The 19,338-nt window shown below is 33.7% G+C and overlaps 1 protein-coding gene across 6 annotated transcripts in view; it reads right to left on the minus strand.

Annotated features, from left to right (window-relative positions):
• LOC145291235 (ciliogenesis-associated TTC17-interacting protein-like) overlaps positions 1-19,338 on the minus strand; it is a 109,929-nt gene that overhangs the window by 39,861 nt on the left and 50,730 nt on the right. The window contains exon 10 of one of the 6 annotated variants that reach the window (XM_080136833.1): positions 10,508-10,857. The exons of the other annotated variants lie outside the window; for them this stretch is intronic. Coding sequence (XP_079992959.1) covers positions 10,630-10,857 — 228 coding nt within the window. The 3' untranslated portion in view covers positions 10,508-10,629. Of the gene's footprint in view, positions 1-10,507; positions 10,858-19,338 lie in introns of those variants that run through there. 6 annotated transcript variants of the gene reach the window in all.

Below are 19,338 nucleotides of genomic sequence, written 5' to 3' on the forward strand. Positions count from 1 at the left end.
GCACAAGCATTAGTCATGGTGAAAGTAAATTTTTGCTTGAATGCATTTTCTAGGATAACTCTGGTTGACCCAAAATTGTTTATCTGTCCGTTTGTTCATACTTTTCTCCATAAGCATGCCTTGAATTTTTTTGCACAGACATTAGTCATGGTGAAAGTAAATTTTTCAATCGTGGAAGGGGACATCGCAAGATCGGCTTGTTCGTTCAAAAAATTAGAAATGTTTTGTGTCACACAAGTGACACAGTAAGAAAAACTCTCTCCAAATTTTTCATAGTAGCCTTGGTTGATGGCAACAAAAAATAACTTTTAAAATATCCTATTTATGAAGATAATTACAAAATTAAATCAAACAGAATGCATTTCACTTGACAGGGATCAATAAAAAACATTAATAAAACATTAATAAAACAGATTTACGTAGACCCCTACTACCATGTCTCCTTCTCCAACATCAGGGGTCTACGTTCTAACCTTCCAGAGGTTGAAACCCAATTACAGGAGACTAAACCAGACCTTTTATTTTTAAGTGAAACTGGCATTGGACAGGCTATTTCCCTAGAAGAGTTCGCAATTAAAGGATACTCTAACTTAACTTCTAAATCTGACCCCCAAGATCGCCATGGGCATGGAATATGTGCCTATATTAAAGATAGCTTTCCATGTGGTAGGGACATCTCCAGGGAAGATCCTAACTTACCCTATATGTGCTTCCGGGTTGCTTTAGCTCACACTACGGCATTTATATTTACTCTCTATCACCCCCATAACAGCGGAGTTACTATCTTTCAAAGCATATCTGAGAAAATTGACCAAGTCCTATCTGCTTATCCTTCAGCTAACATTCACGTATGTGGAGACTTCAATGTTCACAACGTCGAATGGTTGACCCACTCAAACAAGACCGATGATGAGGGGAGGTTCTGTCATGATTTCTCCATTGCCTATGACCTCACTCAGATTGTTCAGGAACCCACCCATGTGCCCGACAATGACGGCCAGTATGCGATCCTACTAGACCTTTTTCTCACAACTTGCCCTGAACTATGTTCAGTTTCTGTTCTGTCGCCTCTTGGATCTTCCGACCACTCTGTTGTATCAATTAAGATAAAAATGAAATGTAATAAGTCCCCAGACGTACCTCTCCATCGTACAGTATATCGATACACTAAGGCTGACTGGGATAGCTTCCGTACATTTATATCGGATATACCTCTGCATTCCATGTTTAAAAAGGATGTGTCCTCTATAGTATTAGACCTGACGGAATGGTTAATTGTAGGTATTGACCGTTTCATACCCTCGAAAAAGTTTCAGCAAAAACCTAACAACCAGCCATGGTTCTCTCCAGAATGTGCTGCTGCCATTGCGCACAGAAATCACTTTTTCCACTGTTTCCAACGTAATAGATGTATGGAAACTAAAGCCGCTTTCAGGACTGCCAGCAACCATTGTAAGAAAGTAATAAAGAATGCAAGAAAGTTGTATGCTCAATCTGTTAAGTCCAAAGTAGCGGCTTGGTTCCCACCAGTTTTGGCAAATTGCAAACAGAATCCTGAACAGAAGCGTGTGCTCCATCCCAACTATTATCAATGGACCTGAGGTAATCTCGTCAGCATCAGACAAAGCCAAACTCTTTGTCAAGAACTTTGCAGCTAATTCTACCCTTTGCGATCAAGGCCGCCAACCCCCAATATTTCCTCCTGTATCAGAAAACACGCTATGTGATATACGTATATCTGTACGTGATGTTGCCAAACTAATCAAAAACCGTGATTCCAGTAAAACAACTGGCCCTGACGGTATTCCAATTATAGTACTCAAGAAACTTCAACCTGAAATAGCGCCCATACTTACAAAACTGTTTAAATGTTGTCTTAAGGAGAATAGTTTCCCATCTCCCTGGAAAATTTCATCAGTATGCCCTGTATTTAAGAATTCAGGTGATCACTCATCCCCCTCTCAGTACAGGCCAATAAGTCTCCTGTGCGTCATGAGTAAGTTGCTGAAATCTGTGTTAAATACAGAAGTAATCAACCATCTCAACAAAAATAACCTTCTTAGTGACACTCAATATGATTTCCGTTCTGCTTGATCTAAAGCAGATGTGCTTACAGTTATATCTCATAGGATTAGCAAATCTCTCGACGGAGGCAACCTTTCTAGGGCAATTGCTCTTGACATATCTAAGGCATTTGATAGGGTATGGCATAAAGGTTTACTTCATAAGATCTCTAGCTATGGTATTGCTGGAAATGTCTTCTCAATTATTAAATCATTTCTTTCTGATAGGTTCATAATAGTAGTAGTTGAGGGGCAAAAATCAGAAGCTCACAGTATTAATGCCGGTGTCCCTCAGGGGTCCATCCTGGGCCCAACTCTTTTCCTGATCTACATTAATGATCTTCCAAATCACATCCTTACATCATTTATAGACATTTATGCTGACGACACTACCATTTATGATAGCACATCTAAGACAGTAAACGACCAAGTTCTCTCCAATTCTCTCTCCTCTGATCTTGAGCACGTAGTACAATGGGGTAAGGAGTGGCTGGTTACTTTTAATGCATCTAAAACCAAGCTTCTCTCTTTACATCATCAACATTCTGATCCACATCTGGCATCAATTGAAATGAATGGCTCTCGTCTTCAGGAGGCCTCAAGTTTTGACAAGCTTCTTGGCTTGACCATTACTCCTGATCTTAAATGGAACATGTACATCAAATCTGTTGCTAAGACCGCTGGAAAAATGGTGAGATCTTTCTATCGATCCGGTAGATATCTCACTGCTGATGCTATTCTCTATCTATATAAGAGCCAGGTACGTCCAAGGATGGAATACTGTTGCCACATCTGGGCAGGAGCTGCTAGAAAGGACTTGTCCTGCCTTGATAGAGTTCAAAATAGACTTCATAGCCTCGTAGGAGATGTCCTTTTCTCTTCCTTGCAACCTCTATCTCACAGAAGAGATGTTGCGAGTTTGTCTCTGATGTATCGTTATTTTCATGGAAAGTGTTCAACTGAGCTTCAATCTATGGTCCCCCCTCGCCAAACTTTCACAAGAAACACTCGTCTAGCTGTAAACACTATCAATAATTTCCCCCACTCTTTATCTGTGCCTAAACCTAAACGTAGATTCCATGAACAAAGCTTCTTTCTTAGAACTGCACGCCTGTGGAATTGTCTTCCGTTTTCCTGCTTTCCGGCTGACTACAATATGGTTGTCTTCAAATCTAACGTAAATAAGTTCTTGATGAGCCGTTCCATATAAGTTATCAAATTTACCAAATTTTCATTACTAATGATTACTATATTGTCCAATTTCTACTGTACACTCTTTAACCCTTATCCTTGAGTGGCCTCTTGGCCTTGATAATGTGGTGATGCCTATGTAAAAAAAAAAAAAAAAAAAAAATTTAACAAATTTTTTACTCAAAGAAACTTATAATCTGCTGACTTAGAATGAATACTTCATGGCAAACTGATGGTTGAATATGGTTAAATTTGTGCTCATTTTTGCTTTAAATATTAATTCCTATTAGCCCCTAACTTAGCATTGAACAGATACCATAATACTTAGTCGCTGCACCATATCATAAAGGGCCATACAAAATTTCAGCCAGATCGGCCCATTAGTTTCAGAGAAAAAGTGGAATGGACAGGCAAACAGACTAAGAGAGATTTAATATAGATTTTCTCTAATTGGCTAAATTTAGCTGCCATGTCAGCATAGCCATTTCCTATTTGTTATTGTTATACCATGGTATTAGCACTATAATAATGTAATTTGTTAAAGTTTATTGAAAAAGTTATATACTTCTGCCCAGACAAATGATAATAAGGAGACATTTTTCAATGATGATCGAGGAAAAACAATCAGCAAGAGGAATAACTCATTGTTTTATTAAAGAATATAAGAAAGAGTTATCTCCCTTATTGCTTCAAATTTAATCAATATACATATATTTGATTAAATTTGAATGTAAACAAAATTGGAACTGTTCACTTTACGAATACACAATTATTTCTCTTATGTCATTAATATTTGGTTTTTCACGTTATTTCAAATGATAGACGATTATTTTTTTATGTTAGTGTTTTTCAACTTAATGCACATACGATTGGGTGTCTATATGTATCTACAAAGAATGACATCTTAAAGAAAAATGTGGTAAGCTTCAGAAAAGGTTTTAAGTTTCCCTATTATCAAATTCTGTTTCCATCAGATTTGGACGATGTAAAAACAGATTTGAAAAAAAAATTTACTATTAAAATAAAGTTTCAGCTTGTCCTCAATCATATTAAGAAAATTCAGTGTGTTAGCTGTTGTAACGAATCTTATATGAACTGTTAAAGTTGTGTCTGTGTCATTTTTGTATGTTTTATAGGCACCGCCAAAAATGGCCGAAAAATCAAGTTGCTGTTGTTTTTTAAAACGAAATTACATTTATTAAAATCCATTATTTCCGAGTAACTTTTTTTTTCCAGAAAGATAAAACCCTGAATTTTATCATATAGAAAGCAAAATAATGTAAAACTTTTTCTACTATTTTTAATTAAATGTTAAATTTTCCCCAAAAGTTAACAATTGGCGTTTTTTGTTTTGCACAAAAAACGTATATAAATAGTTAAAAAAAAAAAAAAAAAGGTTTTTAAAAGAATTAATTTTTTATTTCTTGTCTAAGATTTAGGGTGATTTTCTATGAGAATATGCAAAAATATTATATTATAAGTAACTGGATTTCAAATAATTCCACTTATTCATATAGGCAACCAGTTACTTCGAGTCGATTTGATTACTGTTTACATTTGTACTTGATAAAAAGCAAACTACGGAAGACCAAAAAGCCAAAAAAAACTTATTTTTCAGTGACGAAAATTTCAATGTATTATTAACGCTAAGGCTGGCCAGTACCAGATGGGTGACCATTTGTATGAGTTTGGTTTTTAATGTGTATGTGTGTGGGGGCCAGACTCTCCAAAATGGGGAGGGGGGCAATTTAAAGCAGAATAAAAAAAATTATTTCAGCGCGTTTGGTCCACCGTAGTCGAAAGGCAGCAAACGTCTCCAAACTTGATCGAAAAAATAATGATATTTTTAACACAAAGGGCACAACATTTATCAAATTTTTTTTTGTATCGATTCTTCAAAGCATGCCCTGTTTAATAATGGTCATGCATTATTCGGCTCGTTAAAAAAAATTGTTAATTTATTTATCAAAGATTTTAAAATGGCTTTTTTCGTATAAATATTAAAAACAAATTTTTTTTTGTTTTGCTTAACTTAAATTAATTATTTTACTTAACATATTCACCGAATTTCACACTCAAAAGCGGGATAATTAAACACAATCAAAGTTCTGATATTCAGACGTCAAAATAAAGTATGCAAACAATTTTTTTTTTTTTTTTAAATCTATAATCCCGTCCCTTACAACAACATGTTTTGTTCAGTTTCAGATGATTATTTTAAGCATATTTGGAACCCCCTCAAAACAAGGGGGAGGGTGGTTGTAAGCAAAAAAAAAAAAATATATATATATATATAAATATTGTTTACGAAAAATAAGTACACTGTTATAAAGTTCATTCTTCTCTTAATAATCGCTGAAAATTTTGTATTGATTGGATAATTACCTGATTTTTGGTAGATTTTTAAAAAGACGGTCCGTCAAAAAGTATTTACCCCCCCCCCCCCCGTTTTGGCATTTCCTAATGTTTTATCAAGGAGCAATAGGATTTTATCCAATGTTTAAGCAGGCTTGATAATGAAAATAAAATGGTGATTTGAGGCACGTAAAGATTTTACACTCATTAGTAATCCATTATTTGTTTCAGATAATCTGAATAATTGAATTCTAAAAAAAAAAAAAAAAAAAGGGGCACTCATGAATATGGTGAATTTAATGTAGGATTTTAATTTCTCTTTCACAAAAAAAAAAAATCCGATTCTTTCCTAAAAAACAAAGGGGCCACTTATCAATATGATGAATTTAATGTAGGATTTTAATTTCTCTTTCACAAAACAAATCCGGTTCTTTTCTAAAAACAACAAAGAGGCCACTTATCAATATGACGAATTTAATGTAGGATTTTAATTTCTCTTTCACAAAAAAATCCGGTTCTTTCCTAAAAAAAACAAAGGGGCACTTATCAATATGATGAATTTAATGTAGGATTTTAATTTCTCTTTCACAAAAAAAATCCAGTTTTTTCCTAAAAAAACAAAGGGGCCACTTAACAATATGATGAATTTAATGTAGGATTTTAATTTCTCTTTCACAAAAAAAATCCGGTTCTTTCCTAAAAAAACAAAGGGGCACTTATCAATATGATGAATTTAATGTAGGATTTTAGTTTCTCTTTCACAAAAAAAAAAAAAATCCAGTTCTTTCCTAAAAAAACAAAGGGGCCACTTATCAATAGGATGAATTTAATGTAGGATTTTAATTTCTCTTTCACAAAAAAAAAAAAATCCAGTTCTTTCCTAAAAAAACAAAGGGCCACTTATCAATATGATGAATTTAATGTAGGATTTTAATTTCTCTTTCACAAAAAAAATCCGGTTCTTTCCTAAAAAAACAAATGGGCACTTATCAATATGATGAATTTAATGAAGGATTTTAATTTCTCTTTCACAAAAAAAAAAAAAAATCCAGTTCTTTCCTAAAAAAACAAAGGGGCCACTTATCAATATGATGAATTTAATGTAGGATTTTAATTTCTCTTTCACAAAAAAAAAAAATCCGGTTCTTTCCTAAAAAAACAAAGGGGCCACTTATCAATATGATGAATTTAATGTAGGATTTTAATTTCTCTTTCACAAAAAAAAAAAAATCCGGTTCTTTCCTAAAAAAACAAAGGGGCACTTATCAATATGATGAATTTAATGTAGGATTTTAATTTCTCTTTCACAAAACAAATCCGGTTCTTTCCTAAAAAAACAAAGGGGCCACTTATCAATATGATGAATTTAATGTAGGATTTTAATTTCTCTTTCACAAAACAAATCCGGTTCTTTCCTAAAAAAACAAAGAGGCCACTTATCAATATGATGAATTTAATGTAGGATTTTAATTTCTCTTTCACAAAAAAAAAAATCCGGTTCTTTCCTAAAAAAACAAAGGGGCCACTTATCAATATGATGAATTTAATGTAGGATTTTAATTTCTCTTTCACAAAACAAATCCGGTTCTTTCCTAAAAAAACAAAGAGGCCACTTATCAATATGATGAATTTAATGTAGGATTTTAATTTCTCTTTCACAAAAAAAAAAATCCGGTTCTTTCCTAAAAAAACAAAGGGGCCACTTATCAATATGATGAATTTAATGTAGGATTTTAATTTCTCTCACAAAAAAAAAAATCCGGTTCTTTCCTAAAAAAACAAAGGGGCCACTTATCAATATGATGAATTTAATGTAGGATTTTAATTTCTCTTTCACAAAACAAATCCGGTTCTTTCCTAAAAAAACAAAGGGGCCACTTATCAATATGATGAATTTAATGTAGGATTTTAATTTCTCTTTCACACACAAAAAAATCCAGTTCTTGTCTAAAATTCCGCATGTTAGTACAGTCAGGGAAGTAGGAGCCTGAGGAGGAATTCCAAAGTCTAGCAGTTTGAAGGAAGAAGCTATTTGAGTAGAAGGTTTTACAGCATATAGGGATTTCTATAGTGTAGGGGTCGGATTTTGTAGCCTGTCTGTTTTGTCAGGGGTATTTACGTCAAAAAGGTACTGGTGCTTTGAGTCTGTCCAAGCACTTACCATTAAAGTACTTGTAAAATCGGCACAGGTATGCCATATTTCAGCAATGAGTTAGAGGTGTGAGTTTGCTCGACAGTGTGAGACCTAGTAGGTTGGTGACTCTTTTTTTATTTTAACCCTAACTAGAAGTGAGAGACTAGTGGCTACTATTTTGGGACCAGATTAGCACTAATACTATGTAGGGAGTTGAGCAGTAAGATATCTCTACAGTGTAAGGATGTGATTTTGTAGTTTGTCTGTCAGGCGTATTTACATCAAAGGGTACTAATACTTTTAGTTCGTCTAAGCACTTACCATTAAGACACTCGTAAAACAGACATAGATACCACATTTCGGTGATGGGACAGAGGTTGGAGTTTGGCCGACAGTGCGAGACTTATTAGGTTGGCAACTTTTTTTTTTTTTAACCTTATCTAGGAGTGAGAGACTAATGCCAGATGCACGAGCTCAGATGTAACAACAATATTCCATGCATGGGTGAATATTGGCTTTGTAAAGATACGGGATACTCTCAGGTGTGAGTAAACTCCTAGCACGGTAAACATTCATTCATTTTCTTTTCTATTTATTTATTTTAATGAATTATATTAAAAAATATTTTACTTTCAGTATTAATCACTTCTGTAAGTATATTTCTGTAAATATATTCATGAAAAATAAAATTCTGTAAATTAATATATTTATTAAAACTAGCAGGACTTGGGTAATTTCACAGTGACATCTTTCACATGTAATATATTTCTGCTGTGTATTCTGTGGACCTTCTGCATGAATGGAAACCCCATAATATTATTGTAGCCCTTTTGTTAAAACTGTAAAAGTATTTATCTAAGTAATCTGGTTAATGCAGTGTAAGAATATATCTGGTTATTACGGTTTATCTCTAACATTCTAATAAGAGTCTATGACATATTTCTATTGTATGGACGACCGGCGTGAACGGAAAACCCTAAGTATCATTATACCATCTTTAGACAGAACAGATACTACCCTTGGATCATAGCCAGAAGATCAAAAAGGTATATTTTATTTTTGCGTACAGTTTAAAAGCAACAGCATTTTAAAAAATTTTATTTCTTACATTGTGTCTTCAGTGATCGGGAGATCCTATTTATTAAATAGGAGGACAGAAGGCGATAACTAGGGCTAGGACAACAGCATATTCTTTTCATTGTTTTGACTCTCGAGTGTGTATCCGTTGATATCTTATATGCTTTTATATAGACTGATGTGGTTCTCGGTTGATTAACTGTGTTGGATATATACTTGAGAGCAAAAACAATGAGAAGAATATGCTGTTGTCATAGCCCAAGTGATAACATGCTACGAAGTATAAATTGGTATATAGATACGCTAATTTAATGATTGTAGTTTGTTATCACTTAGGCTATGCCAACAGCATATTCTTTTCATTGTTTTGACTCTCGAGTGTCTATCCGTTGATATTGTATATGCTTTTATATAGTGATGTGGTTCTCGGTTGATTAACTGTGTCGGATATATACTCGAGAGTCAAAACAATGAAAATAATATGCTGTTGTCATAGCTCTAGCGATAACATACTATGAACATTAAATTAATGTATCTATATATTAATTTAATGTTTGTAGTATGTTATCACCTATCCTCCTTTTTAATAAATAGGATTTCCTGATCAAATAATTTATAATCTGGGCTACGTATGTATGTTAAAAGGTACTACAGTATTAATATACATATTAATTCAGTATCTAATTGTGCTCCCAAAATAAATTTGGTATCATTATTCATGTTTTGTAAATATCTACATGCACTCCCATGAAAAGTTTTTCGATATAATGAAAAAAATAAATACATCATCAATGCTCTGGTCCCCATCTGGCATCAATTGAAATGAATGGCTCTCGTTTTGGGGAGGCCTCATGTTTTGACAAGCTTCTGGGCTCGACCTTTATTCTTGATCTGAAACACATACATCAAATCCATTGCAAAGTCCGCTGGAAAAATGGTGGGATCCTTCTATTGATCCAGTAGATATCTCACTGCTGATGCAATTCTCTATCTATATAAGAGCCAGGCATGTCTAAGGATGGAGTACTGTTGCTACATATGGGCAGCAGCTGCTAGAAAGGACTTATCCTGCCTTGATAGAGTTCAAAATAGACTTCGTATCCTCATAGGGGGTGTCCTTTTCTCTTCCCTGCAACCTTTTTCTCACAGAAGAGATGTTGCGAGTTTGTCTCTGCTTTATCGTTATTTTCATGGCAAGAGCTCGACTGAGCTCTAATCTATGCCCCCCCCTTGCCAAACTTACACCCATCTAGCAGAAAACAACATCAATAATTTCCCTCATTCTTTATCTGTGCCTAAACCTAAATGTAGATTCCATGAATAAAGCTTCTTTCTTAGAACTGCACGCCTATGGAATTGTCTTCCATTTTCCTACTTTCCAGCTGACTACAATATGGTTGTCTTGAAGTCTAACGTAAACAAGTTTTTGATGAGTCATTCCATATAAATAAGTTAACAAATTTACCGAATTTCCATTACTAACGATTATTATATTGTCCAATTGTCTATTGTACACTCTTTAACTCTTATTCTCGAGTGGCCTCGGCCTTGATAAGTGATGATGACTATGTAAAAAAAAAAAGAAAACTACTTAAAGTGAACAAATCATAGGATAAAGATTTCATGATTCTATGATATAAACAATTTGTAGCAGAGTAGCAAGAATTTTAACAAAAATAAAAATACATTTTGTTTTTTGTTGCTTTTTTTTTTTTTGGACAAGGAATAATTTTAGTACAGAGATTCTCACAGAAGATTTCTCTATCTTCCATTTTTTTCCCCTCCCTAGTAAAAGTGAGAAAAAAAAATTTATTGCTGTTGGGGAGGGACTTTAGTGTGTGGCACGTGAAGATTGTTAGGGTTCAAAAATGGCTGGGTTGATGGTAGACGTGTTGAAAACGATGCAAAGTGACTGGCTGTGAATGAAAACACGTCGTCGGGCTTCCTCAGTAACAGGGATTGTAAAAAGTCAGCAAGCAGTGAGCGTATCTCAGGTTTCTGGCCCAAATATACGGAGAAGTTGTTCATATATTCATTCTTTAAAAAAAAAAAAATAAGGAATAAAAAATAAAATAAAAATAAATAAATAAAATAAAATCTAAATTGTGACATCATAAAGGAAATCATTATCAGCACATACAAAAGATTTTAATGAAATTTGATTCAATAAATTTGTCAAAAAAAAAAAAAAAATAAATAAATAAAAAACAGAAAAAGACTGCTTTAGTTGCTGCCCAAGGATAGAAAGGCAGGATTTTACATAGAAGGGAGGATACAAAGGCTCAGCATTTGTCAAATTTTGCCTTGAAATGCTGTGTTATAAAAATAACACTCAAGATGAGAACAGTAGCCCGAAGAATCCTAAATAATCCATGCCTAAACTAAAATGTGTACGGCACAATCACGTTGACACACCGGTTCTCAGCAGATCACTGAAGTTAAGCAACATTGAACCTGGCCAGTACCAGATGGATAACCATTTGGGCAGGCTAGGTGCTGTATGTACCTTCTGGGAAGATTGGACATGGGGCCAGCACCCTCACCCTGTAAAAGAACTCCTCGCTACAAAAGCATCTACAAAGTTGTAGATGGTCTATTCCCCTCCAGGGGCTCAAAGGCTATGGATGGATGGAAACCTAAACGTAGATTCCATGAACAAAGCTTTTTTCTTAGAACTGCACACCTGTGGAACTCTCTTCCATTTGCCTGCTTTCCGGCTGACTATAATATGGTTGTCTTCAAGTCCAACGTAAACAAGTTCTTGATGAGCCGTTCCTCTTAAGTAATCCAATTTACCAAATTTCCACTACTAACGATTACTACGTCACTGTCCCATTGACCACTGTACACTTATTAACGCTTATCCTCGAGTGGCCTCTGGGTCTTGATAAGTGGTGACTCCTTTGTAAAAAAAAAAAAAAAATCAATCCTCATCTCAAAAATTAGGTTTTCTTTTTTTTGTTTTTTTTTTACAAAGGAGTCACCACTTATCAAGGCCTGGAGGCCACTTGAGGATAAGGATTAATGAGTGTACAGTGGTCAAAGAGAACATGTCGTAGTCATCAGTAGTGGAAATTTGGTAAATTGGATTACTTAAGGGGATGGCTCATCAAGAACTTGTTCACGTTGGACTTGAAGACTTGGGATGTTGGCAATCTTCATGTAGTCCCTCTCATAATCCTTTAAGAATTCTGACTAAAAAAATATTGGGGAAACCAATGCCAACAATAGAATCTTTAATTTCATACGATATGATGATCTCAAAAATTCAGAAACTTTAGAAAAAGAAGTAATAGAATACAACACCCCCTCCGTCCTCCCATTCATCTTTTTATAGCGTTATATTTTTCACAGTTAACTGTCATATGAATCAGTGAATAGTTCTAATTGGTCAGGAAAAAACAAAGATGAAAATCAAAAATATATTTTAAAAATATATGAAACAGCTTAAAACACAATTTCTAAAAAATAAAAAAAAATATATACAGAGTGACCCAAAAAAAAACGGACCCCAACTCTAATTAGGCCCCGTTTCTTAGTGTTTTGTCCGAATGAAATAAAACTTTGGTCATAACTAGTTTATTATATTCAAAACATCACATCAAAACACTAGGGTCTTTGGCCTTTTTTTCTCCGTTGACTGTAAAATGCTCAGAAAAACAATTGAATGTCCTGTTTTTTTTGGGGTCACCCTGTATATTAATAAACAGGAAAAAAAAACCCAACTATTAAGGTCATGTGATATAACACTAGAAACAGCCATATTGAAACCATTAAAAATCTTTGCAAGTTATGAAAATTTGTTTCCGATAAAGGGAAGAACAGATGTACATAAATCTAAGACAATGGCAGAATCATTAGAAAATGACCTCCAGACTATAGTGGAATCGGGCCACAAATGAATGGTAACATTTAATGCTAGGAAAACTCAGCTGCTCTCCTTTAAAAATTACAAGACGTATCTCCAACCCCCTATATCCATGACAAATAGCACCCTGCCTGAGAACTCTACCTTCAAACTCCTCAGCTTAACATTTGCGGGCAATATGAACTGGAACAAATACATAGAGGACATTGCAAAGGCTGCTGCAAAGAAGATGGGTTCCCTCTATCGAGCTAGAAGACTACTCACACCTGAGAGTATCTGTACCTCTACAGCGCCACCATTCGTCCATGCATGGAGTATTGTTGCCACATCTGGGCTGGTGCAGCTACCACTAGTCTCTCCCTCTTAGATAAAGTCCAAAAAAGAGTTGACAATCTAATCAGTCCCACTTTATCAACTAAGCTCCAGCCCCTGTCCCATCACCGCAATATTGCATCACTGTGCCTGTTTTACAAATATTTTAATGGAATGTGTTCTGATGAACTTGTTTCACTTGTACCCCCTCGACGTACATATCCCCGACAAACCTGCTTAGAAATAAGATCTCACCCCTTCACTGTTGTTGTCCCTAAATGCCAGAAAGCTTTCTATTCTAATAATTTCTTCTCTTGAACAGCTAGACTTTGGAATTCCCTTGCTGCTGCCTGCTTCCCTGGCTGTACTGATATGCTGAAGTTTAAATGTAACATAAATATCTTGTTAATCTTTCTCAGACATGGCCCCAAATAGTAGCTCCTTACGTCCAAGTGGAGATATGCTTTGTAAGGGGTGAACATGAGTATATAAAAAAAAGAAAAAAAAAATATGCTAATGCTATTCTATTATAAAAAGGGAGATAATCTTCTATCTATATATATATAAAAGCGAAAATGTGTGTATGTATGTGTGTATGTATGTATGTGTGTTTGTGTGTCTGCTAAAAACTTTCGACAGACAGAACAAAAAATCACAAATTTGGTATCATATTGAAGCCCCATCCTTCGCACGAAAAATATCGAAAAATTGGACAAAAACGTTCATTTTATTCACCCTAAAATCAACAATTTTCGACAGGGAGGGGGTGGGGTCAACAAAAACCGTCCTCTCATGACGAGATCGGTTCTACGCATGCGTCAGATGACGTCATAACCTGATTTACTTTAAATAGTCTAAGAACTGAGAGAATTACATGTACGTCGTGTTAGCTCAGTTGGTTAGAGCGTTGGCTCATTACCTAAATGTTTTGGGTTCGAATCATGGTATGAGATGTCCTTTTTTTTTTTTTTTTTTGATTTTTTAAATTTAAATATTGAAGCAGGGTTATTTAAGCCATTTTTCATGTAACGTTCTGTTCTTTTTTTTTACTTCGCTTATTCTTAGGTTTTCATTACCCCCCCCCCCACCACCAACACCCAAAAACACTCGGGTACCCACCGATTTTTTTAATTTTAATATCGAAACAGGCTTATTTAAGTCATTTTTCACGTGTTTTTTTTTTTTTTTTTAACGTTCGTTTGTCTGTTTTCTTTTTTGTTTTTTCGATTTTTACATTTAACATCATTCGTTTGCCTTACGTTATTTTTTTTTCGATGTTTTGATTACTCCACCCCCCACCCAGCTTCGTTTTTATGTTTTCTTTTTTACTTCGCTTATTCTTAGGTTTTCATTAACAACCACACACACCTACAAACACTCGGGCAACGCCGGGTAATTTTATCTGGGAATATTTTTTTTTCAAGGTCAAATTAAAAAAGTGCACCTTGACCTTAACTTTTAACCTGAATTATCTCAAAAACCGTTCTTTCAATTTCTGATAAATTTTGACAGAAGATTTGTCTATCTTATGACAGTATATATTCCAAATTTCATGATGGGCCTTTCACTAGAACTATCGTTACAAGCGTTTTAAAGAAGTGGGCAAATTCAAAATGGCAGAACGTAGTATCTGCGACTTCATATAAAACATTTTGATATTTCCCAATATGGTCAAGTTTGATATTTTTGTAAATCTATTTTGATGCTGAAAGACCATGGTCAAAAAGTAAAAAAAAAATTCTGTTGATGAAATTGAATTTTCTTCATTTGTTTTTTGGTACTTTTGTGCACTTTTTGAACCATGCTGAAATAACAACGTTAATAATAAGGTCAAGGTCAACTTTTTTACTTTGACCTTGAAAAAAAAACATTCCCAGATAAAATTATAGATCTATCCAAGTACTTTAAAATGATATATAAATGAACTTTGTAGGCCCATAAACAACAGAGATATCGTCTTTTAAAGTTGGTCACTTCTTCATAAAAATTCACATTTTTGTACAAGGTCAAGGTCATATCTCAGGAACCCCTTGACCTTGAGATGTTTAACAAGTGCCATTCAATTCCTTTCATGAAGATCTTTAAGTGTAGCAAATTTGAAAAAAATCCGTGAAGGACATGGTTTGTGCCCCCCCCCCCCCCCATTTGTCGATTTGACATGGAATGAGCCATATATATATGTAGTGAACATGAATACATCTGGGTTCCTCCTCGCAAGAATTTGATTGGCTGGTTTAAGCTATAAATACAGATGAGTATAGCAGTCTGTGAGAGACGGCGAAAGATTACTATTTATGACTATGAACCACGGTTCATTTAGGTTATTTACTAGATTGTATTACTCAGCTACTTAGCTACTTTAAATATATCCTTTTCCTGGATATATATATATATATATATATATATATATATATATACATACTAACAAATTATATTCCGACCAGTAACCTGTTTACGAAGCACATACAATTTTAATCTGAGTAAATATAACTTGAATTTATTTTTAACGGCTGAAAAACTGTTTTACGTGGAGGCTAGGAAACAAATTCTTAAAGTTCTTATTTATATTAGTACTAACGGTGTTTAATTTTGATAAAATTTATTGATGTGGATATTTCTCTAAGACAGGGATTCCTAGCCAGAGCCCACATGAATCCCTGAAAGGTTCACAGAAGCTTTAAGGGACTCGCACAAAAAAGTTTCTATCAATTTTGTTTTGTTTACTTGGAGATATACGTGTGTTTATCGAAACTTTTAAAGATTTTCATTGAGATTTCATGTTAGAAATATAACGAAACTGATTTACTAACCTAGAAAAAAATATTTGATTCTAAAAAAGTATATGGGGTGGAACGATAAAATTGTCGACCTAGAAAAAATGTCATGATTTCATTTCTGTTTGATGAAAACCGGTTTCCTTTTTTTGTTGCAGACCATCTACCAGTTGACCAGTTGTGTACAAATCCCAAGAGTGATAGGAGCCTTCTATCATGTCTTAAAGTGACACAATGTTCAACGAGTGAGACCAGAGATGCACTGCTGTACAACTACTGATCCACATCATAACAGGACCATTACCAGCACCCTCAATATGCAAATCCGATCAGCTCAACAAAGTTTTTGACCCTGGTTATGGTCTTTGATATGGTTTTAAGTGAGGGCCACATCATGCCACCTCACATCAAGTCGGCTTGAAAGTCAACACCAAAGTTTAACCTGGATGTGCTGAAGAGTGTGGTGATCCCCTGATGCAATCAGGTGGCCGCTGGCAGACCCTACGTCAGCACCAGCCCACAAATACAAAGACACCCAGGCTTGGCTTCAGAAGGAATGCTACGATTTTGTACACTTCTCTCACTACCCCTCCTCCTCCTCCTCCTCCTCTGACCTGAACCCACTGGACTACTTACGAGAACATCACCAAAGCCAGCCTGATCGCTACCATCTGCCGAGCTCCCACCAGCGCTTGTGAAAAAAGGCATGCTCCCAATTCTAAACCCGTATTGAGGCGGTGATTGAAGCTGAAGGCGGCTACATTAAATAGATGTCAGCTCTACTACATAATCAATTTACCTGAATTGATTTTTTTCAATAAAAGTTTTAAAATAAAGCTGTAGTGTTGTTTTCTTTAAGGCAACAAATTTATCATTTCACTCTGTATATTTAAAAAAAAAAAAAATTGTATATACACTAAACATTTTTGCTCGTTAAAAATGGGCAAAAGTTATAGGCCATTGACTGAGAATGAGTAGTTTATGCTAAATTGATGGTTGAATATGGTTAAATTTGTGCTCATGTTTTGCATTAATATTAATCCCTATTAGTCCCTATTAATCCCTAACTTTGGATCGAATTGACACCATAATACTTAGTTCTCTGCACCTAATCATAACAATAATCCATACAATATTTTAGCCATATCGGCCCAGTAGTTTCCAAGAAAAAGTGGAACAGACATGGACAAATAGACTAAGGGAAATATAACATAGATATGAAAATAAAAGGAGATATGAAATTATAATATTATGGAAAAAAGGGGGAAAAAACCTGTGGCCTTTTTAGAAAATTCTCAATTTTTCGTCCCCATTTTCGGGGGACTTTTTCAAGAGAATGATAAAGACGATTGAGGAAAATAATCTCTCATCTTTAGTATATTTTATTTTCTTCAATCATCCTTATCATTCTCCAGAGGAAGTCCCCTGAAAATGGGGACGAAACGTTGAGAATTTTCTAAAAAGGCCACAGGTTTTCTTTCCCTTTTTCCCATAATATAGATATACATATATCTAGTCCACAGATGATAAAATAGCTATCAGGGTGGTCCACAAGGAAAATAATGTCGGACATTCCTGATCTAGTTAGTATTGAGAAAAGAATATGCATTCATATAATAAAACTATTAGGTTGATGCAAAAATATCGTTTTTTAACGTTCAACTTTTTTCTTTTTTTTTTTTCTTTTTTACATAGGCATCATCACTTATCAAGGCCCAGAAACCATTCGAGGATAAGGGTTAAGAGTGTACAGTAGTCACTTGGACAATATAGTAATCGTTAATACTGGAAATTTGGTAAATTTGTTAACTTAAGTGAAATGGCTCATCAAGAACTTGTTTACGTTGGACTTGAAGACAATCAGATTGTAGTCAGCTGGAAAGTAGGAAAACGGAAGACAGTTCCACAGGCGTGCACTTCTAAGAAAGAAGCTTTGTTCATGGAATCTATGTTTAGGTTTAGGCACAGATAAAGAGTGGGGGGAATTAGTGATTATTTTTGCACCAACCTAATATATTTCTAATAAGATTTAAGAATGTGGTAACAGAAAATGGTTCAACCCATGAGTATGTTATTTTGGTTGAGAGATACAAACAACTGTGCTTAAAGGGACGGTTAAAATCTTACAAAGAGAGCTCCCAATTAGAATTTATGAAATTATGAATCAATGTCTGGCATCCAATAGGATGCCTTTATCTCCGGCTAAAAACAAAAAGATCAGAAAATGAAAAATTAGCACTTCTACAGAATTGGGACGAGATTTTCGGAAATCGTAATACTAAATTTCACATGAAAACAATGGTATCTAGGTATTCCTCATATTTTTAAAATGATTATATCCAAAAATTACGAAAATTGATAAGGTAGAAATTTTTTATTAAAGAAAATAAAAAATAGAATGTGACGAATACGATCATAAAACACAGGAGAGTTCAACAGGGAAGTAATTTTTCGTTTGAATTAAACACAGATGGTGGCAATTTTTCACCTACTAACAAGATTAAAATTGTTTTGTTTAATAATTCAGTAATATTCAGGTAATTTCGACTGCATAATTTTGAAGCTACCATTGTAACTTATTAGAATTAAGAAAAAAATTAATTGACATCATTTTTTTTTATCTGAAAACTCCATTTATCGACTACAAAATCACGTCTTAATAGTGTAGAAGCACTGAAAAAGTTTCTATGTATTTTGTTTTACTTACTAGTATTTTTTGTTATGAATTAATATACATCATTGTAAATGTTTACTAACATATAAACTAATATATATAAATGCTTGGATTTTAAGCATTATATATACATGTATGGATTTTAAACATTATATATACATGTATGGATTTTAAACATTATATATACATGTATGGATTTTAAACATTATATATACATGTATGGATTTTAAACATTATATATACATGTATGGATTTTAAACATTATATGTACATATATAGATTTTAAACATTATATATGTGTGTATGGATTTTAAACATTATATATGTATGGATTTTAAACATTATATATGCATGTATGGATTTTAAACATTATATATACATGTATGGATTTTAAACATTATATATACATGTATGGATTTTAAAATTCTATATGCATGCATGGATTTTAAACATTATACATGTATGGACTTTAAACTATATATATATATACATGTATTGATTTTAAACATTATATATACATGTATAGATTTAAACATTATATATGCATGTATAGATTTGAAACATTATATATTCATGTCTGGATTTTAAACTATATATACATGTATGGATTTTAAACATTATACATACATGTATGGATTTTAAACATTATATATGAGTGTATGGATTTTAAACATATATCTGTGTATGGATTTTTAACATTATATGTACGTATATAGATTGTAAACATTATATATTCGTGTATGGATTTTAAACATTATATATATATATATATATATGTATGAATTTTAAACATTATATATACATGTATGGATTTTAAACATTATATATGCATGTATGGATTTTTAACATTATATATATATATGTATGGAGTCAACAGACGAAAAAATTAC

The sequence above is a fragment of the Euprymna scolopes genome, chromosome 12, assembly GCF_053919585.1.
Source record: "Euprymna scolopes isolate OS-2025 chromosome 12, ASM5391958v1, whole genome shotgun sequence".
In the NCBI taxonomy this organism is placed as follows: Eukaryota; Metazoa; Mollusca; class Cephalopoda; order Sepiida; family Sepiolidae; genus Euprymna; species Euprymna scolopes.